Source organism: Microchirus variegatus (assembly GCF_963457635.1).
Source record: "Microchirus variegatus genome assembly, chromosome: 21".
Taxonomy (NCBI): domain Eukaryota; kingdom Metazoa; phylum Chordata; class Actinopteri; order Pleuronectiformes; family Soleidae; genus Microchirus; species Microchirus variegatus.
Genome location: NC_139822.1, coordinates 3961228 through 3978073, shown reverse-complemented (window position 1 = coordinate 3978073; position 16846 = coordinate 3961228). Strand labels below are relative to the sequence as shown.

General features: G+C 42.3%; 1 protein-coding gene across 1 annotated transcript in view; it reads right to left on the bottom strand.

Moving 5' to 3' along the window:
• enpep (glutamyl aminopeptidase) overlaps nt 1–16603 on the bottom strand; it is a gene marked incomplete at both ends in the record, with an annotated part of 88210 nt that extends 71607 nt beyond the window's left edge. The window contains 4 exons of the mRNA XM_083907790.1: nt 10344–10464; nt 10580–10714; nt 11857–11998; nt 15963–16603. Coding sequence (XP_083763916.1) covers nt 10344–10464; nt 10580–10714; nt 11857–11998; nt 15963–16603 — 1039 coding nt within the window. The remainder of the gene's footprint in view (nt 1–10343; nt 10465–10579; nt 10715–11856; nt 11999–15962) is intronic.
• Nucleotides 16604–16846: the final 243 nt, after the last annotated feature.

Sequence of the window (16846 nt, the reverse complement as noted above, 5' to 3'; positions counted from 1 at the left end):
TTGTTGTATCCTCCTCATACCTGATATGTGGGACCACAAAACCGCTCCGACCATGTCAGCAACAGACGACTTCCTGACAGGAAGTGGATCTGCCGCAACAGGAAGTAGAATGTAACTTTGCCATACATTGCCCGATCGCCACGAAACATGATATGTGAGTCAATAAAACTTCCCTGAACATGTTAATGGACACACCTTTGACCCAACAGGAAGTCAGCCATTTTAAACAGGAAGTGCCCTGTAACTTTACCGTACATTGATCAATCTGCACGGAACTTGACACGTGAGACCAGGAACCTATCCTGGACATGTCTGCAAAAGCTAAACTCCAAACAGGAAGTGGAACGCCAAAACAGGAAGTAGAATGTAACTTTGCCGTACGTTGCCCTATCTCCACGAAACATTATATGTGAGTCAAGGGAACTTCTTTGAACATGTTAATAGACACGCTCTGACCCAACAGGAAGTCAGCCATTTTAACAGGAAGTGCCATGTAACTTTACCGTACATTGATCAATCTGCACAGAACTTTACACGTGAGACCAGAGACCTATACTGAACATGCAAACAGTGTCCTCCCAACAGAAAGTGTAACGCACTTAGCATGAAATAATACATGACATTACTCCACAGCCCAACATCTGCACAGACAGCGCCAATTAGAACTACGACAGCAAGCAGCAAATGAACGAGAGACGAGATCAGGGCGCAAGCGACGAGGTGGGCGCAGGTCGCGACGAAGCGTCAAGCTCGAACCCGTTACCACCGCTTGTTATTATTATTTTTCCCACGAAGAAAGTGCCTTTTTGAAGGCCTAAACGGATCTCAAACCTCGCGAATTTTTGGGACAACATCAGACCTAACTTAAATCGCCGAACCACAGTGGTTCGGTGAATGTGCGTCAAAAAATGGAAGTGGGCGGGGCTAAAGACTGACGCAAAAAAGTGCTACTAGGTCAACTCCTGTCGGGAATAACGTACATGAACGAAACTTGGCACACACGTTCATTAGGTTGTGCCATGGGCAAAAGTCAATCACAAGTTTTCTGTGAAACCTACAGGAAGGCCGCCATTTTGGATTGAAGGCGAAAACGGAGGCGTTTTTGGCGAATTTACAGCATAACTTGCCGTAGATACCAAAATCTACAGTTTTTGAGCAATCACCTTCAAACTTGGCGAGGTCGATGTGGACCAGTTGAGGTACGATCTAATCTGAAATTTTTTTTGAAATATCGCATAGCGGACGTATTTGGTGGCGCCAAAGTTGGCGAAAATTCCAAATTTTCCCAACACGCAACGAAACGCTTATAACTTTGCGATGGAAGGTCAAGTCGGAGCCAAACTTGCCATGATTGATGATGGGTAGTTGCTGAAGACACCTATGCAAAAATGATCACGTTTGAAACCATCGCCTCCTGGTGGTGGAAGAGAATATACAAAAAAAAAGTTTATTTACGATTTCGTTAATAACTTTTACAGCGATTGTAAAAGTGACACTCAAAATGACACTGAAACATTGAAAACACATGGTAGATGATGCGTGTTGAATATGACAGCGCATTCTTTAACGGTGTAGCAGCGTGGGCGGTGCAAAGTCGGATTTTTGCGACAAAAAAACAAACTCTTATAACTTTGCGAGTCCTGGTCCAAACTGAACCAAACTTCTTTGGATTGATGTTCCTCCAGCCCTGACAACGTCTACATGAAAATATTCAATTTCGAAAACAGCGCCCCCTGGTGGCAACAGAAAGAATTTTCTTTGCTATTAAATCTATCTTGTCCTAGAGCTTTTGTGCTATCACCTTCAAACTTGGCGAGGTTAATGTGGACGAGTTGAGGATCAAAAGTTAGTGAAAGCTTTCTAAAATGTCGCACGGCGTACAAGATAGGGGGCGCTAAAGTTGGCGATCATTCTGATGTTGACCAAATCTCTTATAACTTTTCATTGGAAGGTCAGATATGAACCAAACTTGCCGTGGTTCATGATCGATAGTTCTTAAAGATGAATATAAAAAAACGGTCACGTTCGGAAACAGCGCCTCTAGTGGTGAGAGGATTATTACCCAAAAAAAGTACATTTATGATGATAACTTTGTGAATCCTGTTCCGATTTGAACCAAACTTCCTTGGATCGATGACAGTCCGACCCTGAACAAGTCTAGATGAAAATATTTAATTTCGAAAACAGCGCCCCCTGGTGGAAACAGAAAGAATTTTATTTGCTATAAAATCTATCTTGTCCTAGAGCTTTTGTGCTATCACCTTCAAACTTGGCGAGGTCAATGTGGACGAGTTGAGGATCAAATGTTATTGAAAGCTTTCTAAAATGTCGCACGGCGTACGAGATAGGGGGCGCTAAAGTTGGCAAACATTCTGATTTGTAAAAACAGACAACGAAACACTTATAACTTTGCGATGGAGGATCCAATGTCCTTCCCTGGATTGATGCCTTGGAGTAGTCTATATGACAATATTCAATGTCTTAACGACGCCCCCTGGTGGCAGCAGACTATGCCATCTACTGTGCAACACAAAAGAAACTGGTATAACTTTGTAAATCCTGTTCCAATCTGAACCAAACTTCCTTGGATTGATGACAGTCTGACCCTGAAAAAGTCTATATGAAAATCTTCAATTTAAAAAACAGCGCCCCCTGGTTGCTGGATATAACATTACATATCACACTTTTTTATGCTGCTATAACAGGGATTGTTGTATCATCCTCATACGTGATATGTGGGACCACAAAACCGCTCCGACCATGTCAGCAACAGATGACTTCCTGACAGGAAGTGGATCCGCCGCAACAGGAAGTAGAATGTAACTTTGCCATACATTGCCCGATCGCCACGAAACATGATATGTGAGTCAATAGAACTTCCCTGAACATGTTAATGGACACGCCTTTGACCAAACAGGAAGTCAGCCATTTTAAACAGGAAGTCCCCTGTAACTTTACCGTACATTGATCAATCTGCACGGAACTTGACACGTGAGACCAGGAACCTATCCTGGACATGTCTGCAAAAGCTAAACTCCAAACAGGAAGTGGAACGCCAAAACAGGAAGTAGAATTTAACTTTGCCGTATGTTGCCCTATCTCCACGAAACATTATATGTGTGTCAAGGGAACTTCCCTGAACATGTTAATAGACACGCTCTGACCCAACAGGAAGTCAGCCATTTTAACAGGAAGTGCCCTCTAACTTTACTGTACATTGACCGCTCTGCATGGAACTTGGTATGTGAGGCCAGGGACCTATCCTGAACACGCAAACAATGTCCTCCCGACAGAAAGTGTAACGCACTTAACAGGAAATAATATATGACTTTACTCCACAGCCCAACATCCGCACGGACGGCGCCAATTAGAACTACGACAGCAAGCAGCGAATGAACGAGAGACGAGATCAGGGCGCAAGCGACGAGGTGGGCGCGGGTCGCGACGTAGCGTCAAGCTCGAACCCGTTACCACCGCTTGCGGTGCTAGTTATTATTATTATTCTTATTATTATTCTTCACACGAGGAATGTGCATTTTTGAAGGCCTAAACGTATCCCAAACCTCGCGAATTTTTGGGACAACATCAGACCTAACTTAAATCGCCGAACCAAAGTGGTTCGGTGAATGTGCGTCAAAAAATGGAAGTGGGCGGGGCTTCAGACTGACGCAAAAATGTGCTACTAGGTCAACTCCTGTCGGGAATAACGTACATGAACGAAACTTGGTACACACGTTCATTAGGTTGTGCCATGGGCAAAAGTCAATCACAAGTTTTCTGTGAAACCTACAGGAAGGCCGCCATCTTGGATTGAAGGCGAAAACGGAGGCGTTTTTGGCGAATTTACAGCATAACTTGCCGTAGATACCAAAATCTACAGTTTTTGAGCAATCAACCTCAAACTTGGCGAGGTTGATGTGGACCAGTTGAGGTACGATCTAATCTGAAAAGTTTTTTGAAATATTGCATGGCGCACGAGATAGGTGGCGCCAAAGTTGGCGAAAATTCCAAATTTTCCCAACACGCAACGAAACGCTTATAACTTTGCGATGGAAGGTCAAGTCGGAGCCAAACTTGCCATGATTGATGATGGGTAGTTGCTGAAGACACCTATGCAAAAATGATCACGTTTGAAACCATCGCCTCCTGGTGGTGGAAGAGAATATACAAAAAAAAAGTTTATTTACGATTTCGGTAATAACTTTTACAGAGTTTGTAAAAGTGTCACTCAAAATGACACTGAAACATTGAAAACACATGGTAGATGATGCGTGTTGAATATGATAGCGCATTCTTTAACGGTGTAGCAGCGTGGGCGGAGCAAAGTCGGATTTTTGCGACAAAAAAACAAACTCTTATAACTTTGCGAGTCCTGGTCCAAACTGAACCAAACTTCCTTGGATTGATGTTCCTCCAGTCCTGACGACGTCTACATGAAAATATTCAATTTCGAAAACAGCGCCCCCTGGTGGCAACAGAAAGAATTTTATTTGCTATTAAATCTATCTTGTCCTAGAGCTTTTGTGCTATCACCTTCAAACTTGGCGAGGTTAATGTGGACGAGTTGAGGATCAAAAGTTAGTGAAAGCTTTCTAAAATGTCGCACGGTGTACGAGATAGGGGGCGCTAAAGTTGGCGATCATTATGATGTTGACCAAATCTCTTATAACTTTGCATTGGAAGGTCAGATATGAACCAAACTTGCCGTGGTTCATGATCGATAGTTCTTAAAGATGAATATAAAAAAACTGTCACGTTCGGAAACAGCGCCTCTAGTGGTGAGAGGATTATTACCCAAAAAAAGTACATTTATGATGATAACTTTGTGAATCCTGTTCCGATTTGAACCAAACTTCCTTGGATCGATGACAGTCCGACCCTGAACAAGTCTAGATGAAAATATTTAATTTCGAAAACAGCGCCCCCTGGTGGAAACAGAAAGAATTTTATTTGCTATAAAATCTATCTTGTCCTAGAGCTTTTGTGCTATCACCTTCAAACTTGGCGAGGTCAATGTGGACGAGTTGAGGATCAAATGTTATTGAAAGCTTTCTAAAATGTCGCACGGCGTACGAGATAGGGGGCGCTAAAGTTGGCAAACATTCTGATTTGTAAAGACAGACAACGAAACACTTATAACTTTGCGATGGAGGATCCAATGTCCTTCCCTGGATTGATGCCTTGGAGTAGTCTATATGACAATATTCAATGTCTTAACGACGCCCCCTGGTGGCAGCAGACTATGCCATCTACTGTGCAACACAAAAGAAACTGGTATAACTTTGTAAATCCTGTTCCAATCTGAACCAAACTTCCTTGGATTGATGACAGTCTGACCCTGAAAAAGTCTGTTTGAAAATCTTCAATTTAAAAAACAGCGCCCCCTGGTTGCTGGATATAACATTACATATCACACTTTTTTATGCTGCTATAACAGGGATTGTTGTATCATCCTCATACGTGATATGTGGGACCACAAAACCGCTCCGACCATGTCAGCAACAGATGACTTCCTGACAGGAAGTGGATCCACCGCAACAGGAAGTAGAATGTAACTTTGCCATACATTGCCCGATCGCCACGAAACATGATATGTGAGTCAATAGAACTTCCCTGAACATGTTAATGGACACGCCTTTGACCAAACAGGAAGTCAGCCATTTTAAACAGGAAGTCCCCTGTAACTTTACCGTACATTGATCAATCTGCACGGAACTTGACACGTGAGACCAGGAACCTATCCTGGACATGTCTGCAAAAGCTAAACTCCAAACAGGAAGTGGAACGCCAAAACAGGAAGTAGAATTTAACTTTGCCGTACGTTGCCCTATCTCCACGAAACATTATATGTGTGTCAAGGGAACTTCCCTGAACATGTTAATAGACACGCTCTGACCCAACAGGAAGTCAGCCATTTTAACAGGAAGTGCCCTCTAACTTTACTGTACATTGACCGCTCTGCATGGAACTTGGTATGTGAGTCCAGGGACCTATCCTGAACACGCAAACAATGACCTCCCGACAGAAAGTGTAACGCACTTAACAGGAAATAATATATGACTTTACTCCACAGCCCAACATCCGCACGGACGGCGCCAATTAGAACTACGACAGCAAGCAGCGAATGAACGAGAGACGAGATCAGGGCGCAAGCGACGAGGTGGGCGCGGGTCGCGACGTAGCGTCAAGCTCGAACCCGTTACCACCGCTTGCGGTGCTAGTTATTGTTGTTATTATTATTATCATTATTATAACAATAACAGAAAAAAAATCGGACTTTCCATCATTGCCATGGCAACAGCGTCAAATGATTTGTCATCATAGTGTACATCTACCATGTGTTTTGAGTGTTGTCAGTAATTTTGAGTGTGATATGGTGATCTCTGTAAGAGTTATTCCCAAAATCTTAAAGAAACTGTTAATAATATAAAATACAATAAGGTAAAAATTATGCTCTAATATAAGTAAAAAGAAATAAAACGTAAGATAAGAGTAAAAATAGAATAAAATAAAATACAATATGGTAAAAAATTAAATTAAATTAAATTACACTCTAATGAAGAGTAAGTAATAAAGTAGAGATAAGAATAAAAATAAGATAAGAATGCACAATATCCAAGTAGTACACACAGTGTAGAAAGAACACTGTGTATACATACAATATGCAATATTCAACTACTCGTTTTCATTGGCTGTTGGCAACGTGTTTGTAGATGGGTCAGTAGTAATGCTATGCTCCACCGTGCACCTGTTGTTGCTGTTCCTTTTTTGCTGTGCAAGCATATAACTAGTGTGACTTTCTTTTACTGTGTGATCTTTCACTGCTGCTGTAATACTGGGAATTGCCCCATTGTGGGACAATAAAGGTATAACTATCGTATAGTATCGTTAGCACACACTTCCCTATTACGTCCTGAGTTGGCTCAAAAAATTTAAACCATGTCTGATTGACTGCGACTGAGGTTGGGTTGGGTCTGTTACCCTCAAACACTTGCCAATATGAGTGTTTACCCCTCACACACTAACATATTTCTGTGCCGAATAGCCTGTCCCCAACTAGTGCCGACTGGTGCATTCCAAATTAATTTCAGTTTGTATTGTGCAGTAAGCGAACAAATGAACTCTTATCAATGTCTTACGGTGGCATAAACACAAGACTATTCTGTCATTATTGTTCTGGTAACTTTTGTTGGTTCATAAAACATTATTGACTACCTTGAGGTGTCTTATTTCCCTGTGTAGTAAAACAGTTGATATCTTTGGAAGGAAAACTGCATGCATCATACATTATATAATATATAAAAATCTTAACTATAACTCAGGAAGCTTTTGTAGTCTTGAACTCTGAACTCACATTTTACTGCTCTTTAGTGAAATAAAGATCAATAAGATAATATAGTCTGTTTTATTACCTCAACCAAGGAGGTTATTTTTTGACTGCGTTTGTTTGTCTGTGAGCAGCATAACTCATAAAGTATGGATTTAGATGGACGTTTCTCTGGATTTAGGCCCCGTATCTCGTGCGCCATGCAATATTTAAAAAAAAAAAAAACTAACGGCAAAGTTGTCATTTACTTTTTGGACCGTCCTGACATGATTACCATGTGTACGTGAAACATGACAAAAAGATTAAAAAGAAATGGTCAGACCTCAAGGTGGAGGTGAAGTGGAGGGTTTCTGTCCACCGTCGAAGCGAAGTGACCGCAACAGGTCATACAATTAGCTGCTCAGAATACACATTGCTCGAGCGTAAAGATGGCAGGATATTAAAGGGCCCATATTGTGCAAAATCAACTTTTTTATCATTTAAGTACTTATATTTGGGACTCAGAAGGCCATACCAGTCCCCAAAATGTGAAAAAACAAGCCTCAGTCATGTTTTAGTGGTTCCACTTAGTGTAAGTATAGGCGATAAAACATGCGATGTTTAAACCTCCCGCCCAAGTTACGACACAGCGCTCATTTCACCGTGAATGTTGCCCCCCCCACCAGGCAGAGTACTTCAGAGCGCCACCATAGCTCATCCGTGTCCCTGTGAAATACGATAGTACAGGCGAGGGAGGAAGAGTGGCTGCACAGCTGAACACAGTGTTTCACACAAACTTCCAGCCTCAGAGGATTTGTGTGTCCGATCAGTAGGGGTCGCTGCGCAAGGTTGTTGTGCAATGGTGTCGAGAGAGAAAGAGAGAGAAAGACTGTTGTTGTTGAAACAGTGGCCGTTTCTCACTTTTCTGTGTCACAGAAGGCAGTTTTAAGATAATTTGAGGTGAGAAATTAGCCATTTAGAGTCTAAACATGTGCTGTGAGTATTCAGATATGACGTATTTATAGTTTGGCAGCGGTGTTGTCGGTGGGGATGAGCTCCGCCCCGGTGGACGCTCGGGTGCTCACTGTGAGCCGGCACAGAGCAGCGTTAGCTCGGCCTGTCCTGAGGACCAATCGCAACTCTTGCCGTCTCCGTTGTCCCTTGACGGAGTGACGGACACAAAAATATTTTGTGCAGTCGGAGACGACGCAGAGGCTCTCTGACAGGCTCTGCGTCGACGCAGAGGACTCTGCATAACCTACGCAGAGCACTTTACGCAGAAGTATAAATTGGGCTTAAGCCACAATGAGCCACTCCGTTCCGCATCAAACCCAAAAAAATAGTTTCACCACACCAGAATTTACGTACCTCACTGTTAAGAAGATATGACGTAAAATGGGTATGGTAAGCATTCTAGGACAAACTAAAACGAAACTCAAAGGTTTAAATGGGCTAGAAAATAATACAACAAAAAACCTGTAGACTTTCCTACAGACACTCTTTTTGCCAAATTTCATGAAATCATTTACATGTCAAGTTTTGCATAAATGTGACTTTTCAGTCCATTACAGTGACATAGAGAGACAAAAACACGCCTAGTCCCCACATTGCTCTTGATTGAGAGAACTAGGAAAGCTGCAGGATTTGAACTTGTTTGGTTGAGGCTTCTAGCATGAAAGGCATTTAATGGTCAACTTTGTTGGACCACTGAGGACACGCCTTTTGAGTGAGAGAAAATATTTAAAAAATGTTAAATCATTAATTGTCTAGAATACGTGTGCTATGTTTGGTGGGGATAGCTCAAACAGGCTAGCAGGAGTTACAAATGCATAGACCTGCATAGGTCATTTTTAGTTTTTTCCAAAATTGCCGACTTCTGGGTGGGCGGAGCTAATGGAAGTACATTAGAAATTTGTTTGGAAATCATGAGAGCAACAACTGTATTAAGTTTGGTACAAATTGGAACAACAATTTAAGGTGAAATTTAAGGCCAACTGTTGGAACACTGAGGCCACACCTTTTGAGTTAGAGAAAATCTTTTAAAGATTTTGAATCATTAACTTGTCTAGAATACTTGTGCTAAGTTTGGCCGGGCTAGCACAAACGTGCTAGGAGGAGTTACTTCAAATGCATAGACTGGTTATTTTTAGTTTTTTCAAAATGGCCGACTTCTGGGTCGGCGGAGCTAATGGAAGTACATTAGAAATTTGTTTGGAAATCATGAGAGCAACAACTGTATTAAGTTTGGTACAAATTGGAACAACAATTTAAGGTGAAATTTAAGGCCAACTGTTGGAACACTGAGGCCACACCTTTTGAGTTAGAGAAAATCTTTTAAAGATTTTGAATCATTAACTTGTCTAGAATACGTGTGCTAAGTTTGGCCGGGCTAGCACAAACGTGCTAGGAGGAGTTACTTCAAATGCATAGACTGGTTATTTTTAGTTTTTTCAAAATGGCCGACTTCTGGGTCGGCGGAGCTAATGGAAGTACATTAGAAATTTGTTTGGAAATGAGAGGAACAACTGTACCAACTTTGGTTCAAATTGGAACAACTATGTTGTTGAATAAAAAAGCATTTTATGCAATATTTTGACCACTTTATCTCACATCAAAATTTCCAAAAACAAAGCCTGTCATTCACTGTGATCGCTGAGGTGGAAGTTAAACTCAGACACACTCATTGCGTACATGACAAATGATCCAAGGCAACGTAATGGATTCGCCCATAATGACGTACAATTGTGTTTATTGTCTGACTCCGATAGACTGACAATCTGTCAGGATAAAGTGGTAGAATTTTTTTTCTTTTCTTGTTTTCCCCAATAGGGGGTTAACCCTAATGCTGTAGAGGAAATGCAGAAGCCTAGTTCTCTCTCAGATTATTTGATTTACATTAAGCTGAAAGGATTGTATGGAATTATTGGTCTACAACGACAAAAACATGTTGCCAACCTCAGGTTTATCAAAGTGTAAATCTGTTAAAAAACAAAGTATGTCAACAAAAGGATGTATCTCCATGCATATAAAAACATACCCAGTTTGGAGATGGAGTAATCCATGTCGAAATATTCTTCAAAGTAATCAAAGATGGTTTTGGTTGTGTTTGCTGCAAACTCTGCAGTTTTTAACTGCGTTGGTTGGGCATAAATTCTCAACTGCAAAGTCACAGGGAGATAAAAAACAAACAAACAGTGTGAGCATTTAAATACATTTGGAAGTAAACATCAGCTATGTGATGGCACTGATAGTGACCCACAGTGGTGAACTCACAGGAATTCCTTTAGCTGAAGTTCTTTCCACAAAGTGAAACTGGTGCACTGCAAAACATACCAAATAGGTACTCATCGGGACAGACTTCTGGAAGGACGTCTTCAGCTTATTGCCAAGCAATTGTTGAGGGGAGCCCTAGAGAGGCAGAGAAAATCAAGGTTAATGGGTTTCTGTGGATGTCATTCTGAGTTGGGTGGATTCTCTGGCCCAGAAACACAGGCACAATATTGATTTCTCTGCTTGTTGGTATTCACAATGTTTGCTCTGCACTGGTCTGTGTTTTCCCCATCTGTGACCCAGACCCCACCAAATCTCAAAACATCAGTTCTGCAGTTTTCGTCAGATTATGGTCTGAGGTCTCTTTGACCGATTTTAAGTTTAAAAAAAAACACACACACACAAAAACAAATACAGTCCTAGATTTCAATGTAATCTCTTAACTCAATATCTGTCTATGTGGGAAGCCTCAAATAAAGGAGCTATTGCCCCCAGAGGCTAGTTTATCTTTAGACAATAAATGTGATGGGGTTCTGGAAAAGAGTAGGAGTATCTCATCACTTCACATCAGGAGTGGGAGGGAAGTATTGTTTTTAGTGGCTCTGTGTGTCTGCCTGTCTGTCTGTTGGGGTGAAGTCTCTGATTCACATTTCTGATTTCCTTGTTTTCTCCTGCGGTGCAGGTGCTTCCCAATCATTTTGATCACAAGGACTGAACAGCAGTATCTGATGGAGCTGAAAGTAAATCTAATACCAAAGTTAAACACTGTATCAGCACATCTTTCTTTATGTTTTACGAGAATACATTTAAATAAAAAATTATTTTTTTTTGTTTAGTGTACTCACTTGAGAAACACTTAATTTAGACCACTACAAGTACTCCAGCAGTCAAAACATTGATATTCTGCGTCCGCATGCTGCAGAGGTTCACTAAAGTCTGTATGAGGTAAATTTCATTATCCACCCCTCGATAGACTGACTGCACGTTTCATATTCCTCAACGCTTTCCAAGACAACACAAAAGTTTGTAACTATGGAAACTTGCTTGAGGTAATGCGAGGAGATCCACTGATACAAACACTGGCACAACTAAGTGCAGGAAATACTGCCGCAGGCCCTCGTTTTAGTATAAAGGAAACTGCGGCCATGCAAGCTGTAATGCAAAGTGTTTCTCTGTGGATATGGAATGTGGAATGTATGATTGTATGAAAGTATGTGCCTCAAGATGATGCTAAGATATTACTAGCATAGCAACTGATATTACATTGACTTGAGTCTTACCTGCATTGGCATGTTGGACAGAGCCTCATAGTCTGAATCATGAATGATGGAGATGTTGTATGTGGCCTTCTTGTTGGGTTCGTCGAAGCAGGGAAAAGACTTGCGGGCATCTGTTGGCTCATGATCGGTTGCAGCAATCTTCCTGTGATCACATAAAGGGCAGTGTGTGTTTGAGACTAGAGACTTTACATTTAAAGACCTTTGCACATTAATTGACTATATGCATGGTCTCTTCCTGGTTTTCAATAATCCAACACGACTATTTCCGGTAACCTGTCAGCCAAAGATGCAGACATGTTCTACATTTGGTTTCTGCAGGAGTTGCCAAGAGTATCTATATCACAGATTGTAATCGCTAATATTACCTTACAAAGTCCAGGTTTTCCCTGAGCAACAAATTACTGGAAGTTAAGGAACTGACTTCCACTTATATTAGTAGTGGAAGTTGAAAGTGATGCTCCATGCATAGATTTTATTAGTCTCACATAACTGATGTGCCACTAATGAGCTATGTTTGAAATCCCCCTATTGTCAAGACATTCTTGAGTCTGGATGAAGGTTTCGATGAAGACAGCAAAAGCCTAAAGTATCAAGACATCATCCAGGAGTGCAGAGAGAAAAGGTCACAAACATTGATATTTCCTGTAGTGGGATGTAGAGATTTTCCTGCACAGTCTAAGTGAACAGCGCTCACTACACTTGAAATATCGGTGAGGATAACGAGAGGAATACAGTTGTGCGCAGGTGTGGAGAAGCATCTTCACCTTATATAAACGGGAGGAATGAATTTGACAAACTGGAGGGTGTCACAGTTAATGGTTGAAACACTGTTAAGCAGTTAAGAAAATGCAGGACATTTGCGACTCTAGTTCCGAAACCAAACCAGATTACACTGAGACCTCCTCCTAAAGAACAATCTTCAGGCTACTTCACAGATACAGCAGAGACAACATACTTGACTCAAACAATATCAACTAAGGTCAAGATAACATTCCATTTATTGTCATTACAGGCTCAGTGTAAAGTATACAGCTGAATGAAATGTTATATGGATCAAAGGGCAAAAGATGCATCATAAAATACAACATAAAACAGGAGTACTAAAGATGGGTGTGATACATGTGACTGCAGAAAGACATGTGCGCACAGTAACATAACATGGAGTAATGATGGCGTAATGAAATATAAATAATGAACAGTTCAGCAAGGTGAATGACACTCAGCAGCTTTCACTGCTTAACATTGTCCCATCAACATCAACAACAAACGTTATTTTAAAGGAACTTTTTGTGTGGTTGTCACATGGTAGTCATGTGGTGGTCACACACAGGTCAGCACTGGCTGACCACGCGCACGCCTCATTTGCTGAGAACCAGTACAAGACAGGTTTGCACACTATCAGTGAAAGAGAGAGGGGTTGCAGTGCAGGAGCTGCTGATGAACTCTGCCTCATTGTGTACGTTTTTCACTGTAGTAAATCTGAACAAAGGATTTCAAACACTGTTGTCACCAAATAACAAATTTGAACTTATTGATGTAGTCTTTATTTGGTGGGCCTTTTATTAATAAAAAGTTTTTTTTCTTGTGTCCCCACTACCAGTCTTATGGTAGTTCTCAGCATCTGCAATCAATCAATCTGTGTCAGTACCTCATACAACAACACTTTTTATTGTAGCAAAAAGGCACCACAAGTTCCAGAGAAACGCAGTATCATCCAGATTTCTGCTTTCACACTGTCAGTTTATGGTAAATGGTTTGTATTTATATAACACTTTTAGTCTTCATTACCACTCAAACCTGCTTTACACTACAGTTTCACCATTCACCCATTCAATCACACTACAGTGCATCTATCTGCTACACATTTTCCAGGAGAGTTACCAGCAAGTTCAGTCTCCAAGTTCAGAGTGAGGTCATTCCATCCATTGTGGACAACCCGATAAAGTGCCTGGGAAAATGGTTCAATGCATCACTGACAGATGGCACCAATGTCACCAATGCTGTGAAGCAGAATTGACAAATATTTCTTCCTGGCAAGTTTTAGACCTGGCTGTAACAGCCCAACCTTCTGCCAAGGCTCCTCTGGCTCCTCTGGTCAGTGAGCTCTCTGAAGCTGTGAGACATCATCAGCAACCCATGCATCCCTTAGCAAGGACCAGGTTCTGCAGAATTCCAACAGTGGGGAGATTCAAGTGCAAGGACCAGGCGGGAAATGGTGCAGGCAGAGGTTCGGGCCCAAGAGGAGGACAAGTGGTTAGCCAGGGCAGTGGAACTAGGTTCCCAGGGAGCATGGATAAAATGGGACTTGCCAAATCATAAAGTCACATGGTCAGAGCCGTGGCGACTTGCATCTTCTTGTGGTCTGTATATGATACCCTTCCTTTGCCAGGACAGCTGCACACATGGGGGCTTAGAGAGTATCCACTCTGCAAGCTCTGCGGACAGAGGGGGACCCTGAGAGGTGCAAGAAGAGGACCGCTGGAGCAACCCAGAGGAGAGCTATCGTCTTCGTCAAGGACAGAGTCAAGCCCTATTCAAGCGCAAGGCCGCAGCCCAACATACTGCAGGCCGCAAGGTCTTGGGACTTGAGCTTAGAAGTCGGAAGGAGGCTGCAGTTCCCGGAGGTGGTGCACACAACCCTACGCCGGACATTGTGCTGACCAAAGATTGGAAGATTAATTTGCTCGAGGTGCCATGGGAGGAGAGCTTTGAAGAGGCCTATGAGAGGAAGGCCCTCAATACCAGTCCTTGGTCCAGGAGTGTAGAGACAAGGGCTGGCAGGCGTGGCTGTTCCCTGTGGAGATTGACTGCAGAGGCTTCACAGCCGAGTCAGCATGGCAGTTGTTGTCAGCTCTGGTCCTGAATGAACAAAGCAAGACACAAGCTACTTGCAGGATGGGGAAGGAGGCAGAATGTACCGCGTGTTGGTGATGGAGTAAGTGGGAGGAGGAAAGCTGGAGTCCAGGAGGAGGTGGGCAGTGAGCTGGCCACTAACTGCCGGCCCGCCAACTGAAGTGTGTAGTGATTGAAGGTCGAAACAATCAGTGAAGGTTGTGTATCATCTGAGCCACAGAGATACAGTTACTTACTAAGGTAACTGAAGAAAGCACCCACTGTCAGTGGCGGCTCCTGAAGAAAATTTCAGGGGAGGCAATTTTTTCTGATAATGATTAAGGTGACCCATTCAATTAGTGCATAAAGAAAGACAGTATCAATTTGTTCTTAGGTGATCAATGTATAGCATTGACGCATAGCAGCCAGAAGGACAGTGAGCAAATTTCACACACTGATGAAGTTATAGCTCATTTTCAGACCTTGACAAGCCAGGACCGTGACTCGCTTTTTAATCTGCTATTCCCATAGTTAAATATTAACATTAAGCTTCCCCAGTGTTGTAATGATTAATGGTTTATTCTTGTTTTCAACATGTTATAAATGATAATGATAACAAACAGAAAAGATCTTTCGAAAAATAGGTAAATGAAATGTACACAATGAAATGTTTTGACGATTTTTTTCATACATATCATGACAAATGACAAGTAGTTAACAACAGTCTAAGCATGAGGAAGGGGGGTTGGTCTTGGTGTGTAATCAGTGATGAGACATCAGTGAGACTTCCAATGAGCAGCAGAGCTCAGTGTTTGCATGAGCAGACATTGTGATAAGAAGAAGAAACCATAGTGTCAGCTCATTTAGCGGCCCACTCAACTGTCTGCAGCTAGTGTGTACTGTTGCAGCCAGATTATTAATGAGCTAAATATATAAATATACTTTTATAAAATTGAGCTGAACACTTTTTTGCCATTCCATCATCAGTATTATATTAGTTATGCATATATTCTGCTATTGTAACTCTCTATTTTAATTTGACTTATTTTGTTATTTCTCAACATCCACTTATTGGTGTGAACGACTGAAAGATACATATACTTTGATTGAACCATCTCTACCTCCACCACCACCTGGTAACTACTGTTAATACACAAAATAAAAAGCTGTTCAGTTTTATAGAAATATGACTTCTAGAAGGTAGGGATGTCTTCTTCATGTCACTATCTTATAAAGAAAAACGTTTCTAATCAAAGTCAATTCAGAGTACTTACTTGGTGTGACCCTCTTCAGTGTAAATGACTCTGTAGAATCCTACAACAGAGCCATTGAGCCAGCCCTGGAAGTCCAGGCTAAGCACATACACCTCTCCTGGGGCAGTGATGGCCAGCATCTCTGCAGCCTCTACCACAACATACTCCTGAGGTTTGTATTCAAAGCAGTATTTCACCTCCAGCTCCTTTTGACCCCCCTGGCTGTTCAGCAGCTTCAGCCTGGGCACTGCACTGACAAATGTCTCCCTGATGTGGAGCCACAGATGGGGAGTGGGCTTGCTGACTTCCACATGGATGTCCACGGTGCCCGTGTAGGTGTCATCGCCAAAGTCTGGCTCCAGATTCAGGTCATAGTGGATCGGTTTCACGTAGCTGGGCAGACGGAAATTCTTCCAGTCTCCGCTGGAGTCAGTGGTGGGCTTGCAGGGCCCTCTACTCAGTGGAGGAGGCTGTGTGGGCCCTGCTGTGGTGCCTGGCGTGGTGAGGGTGGGGAGGATGTTAGTCTTGTCTGACTTGGAGAGGCCCACCCCAAGGCCCACCGCCAAAGAGCACACCACCACTGTCACACATATGATAACTACATGCATACCACGGATGCAGTAACGCTTCTGTTGCTTCTCCAAGTCCATGCTGTCAACCATGGTAGCCTCCAGACCTCAGCAGAATAAAGCACAACTTTATCGAGTGAAAAGTAAATCTGATCTGAAGCCAGAGCTGCTGGCTTTGGCTCCCTGTGTTATGCTATTCGCTGTGTGAGTGGAATCCTATGCTTGCTCCTGTTGTGCTGTGGGTTGGAGAGAAGAAGGAGGAGAGGGGAATCTGTCAGACAGTGTGGAGAATCTCACTTTGAGCGAGATATTTATTCTTTCCTCGGCTCTGTGAAC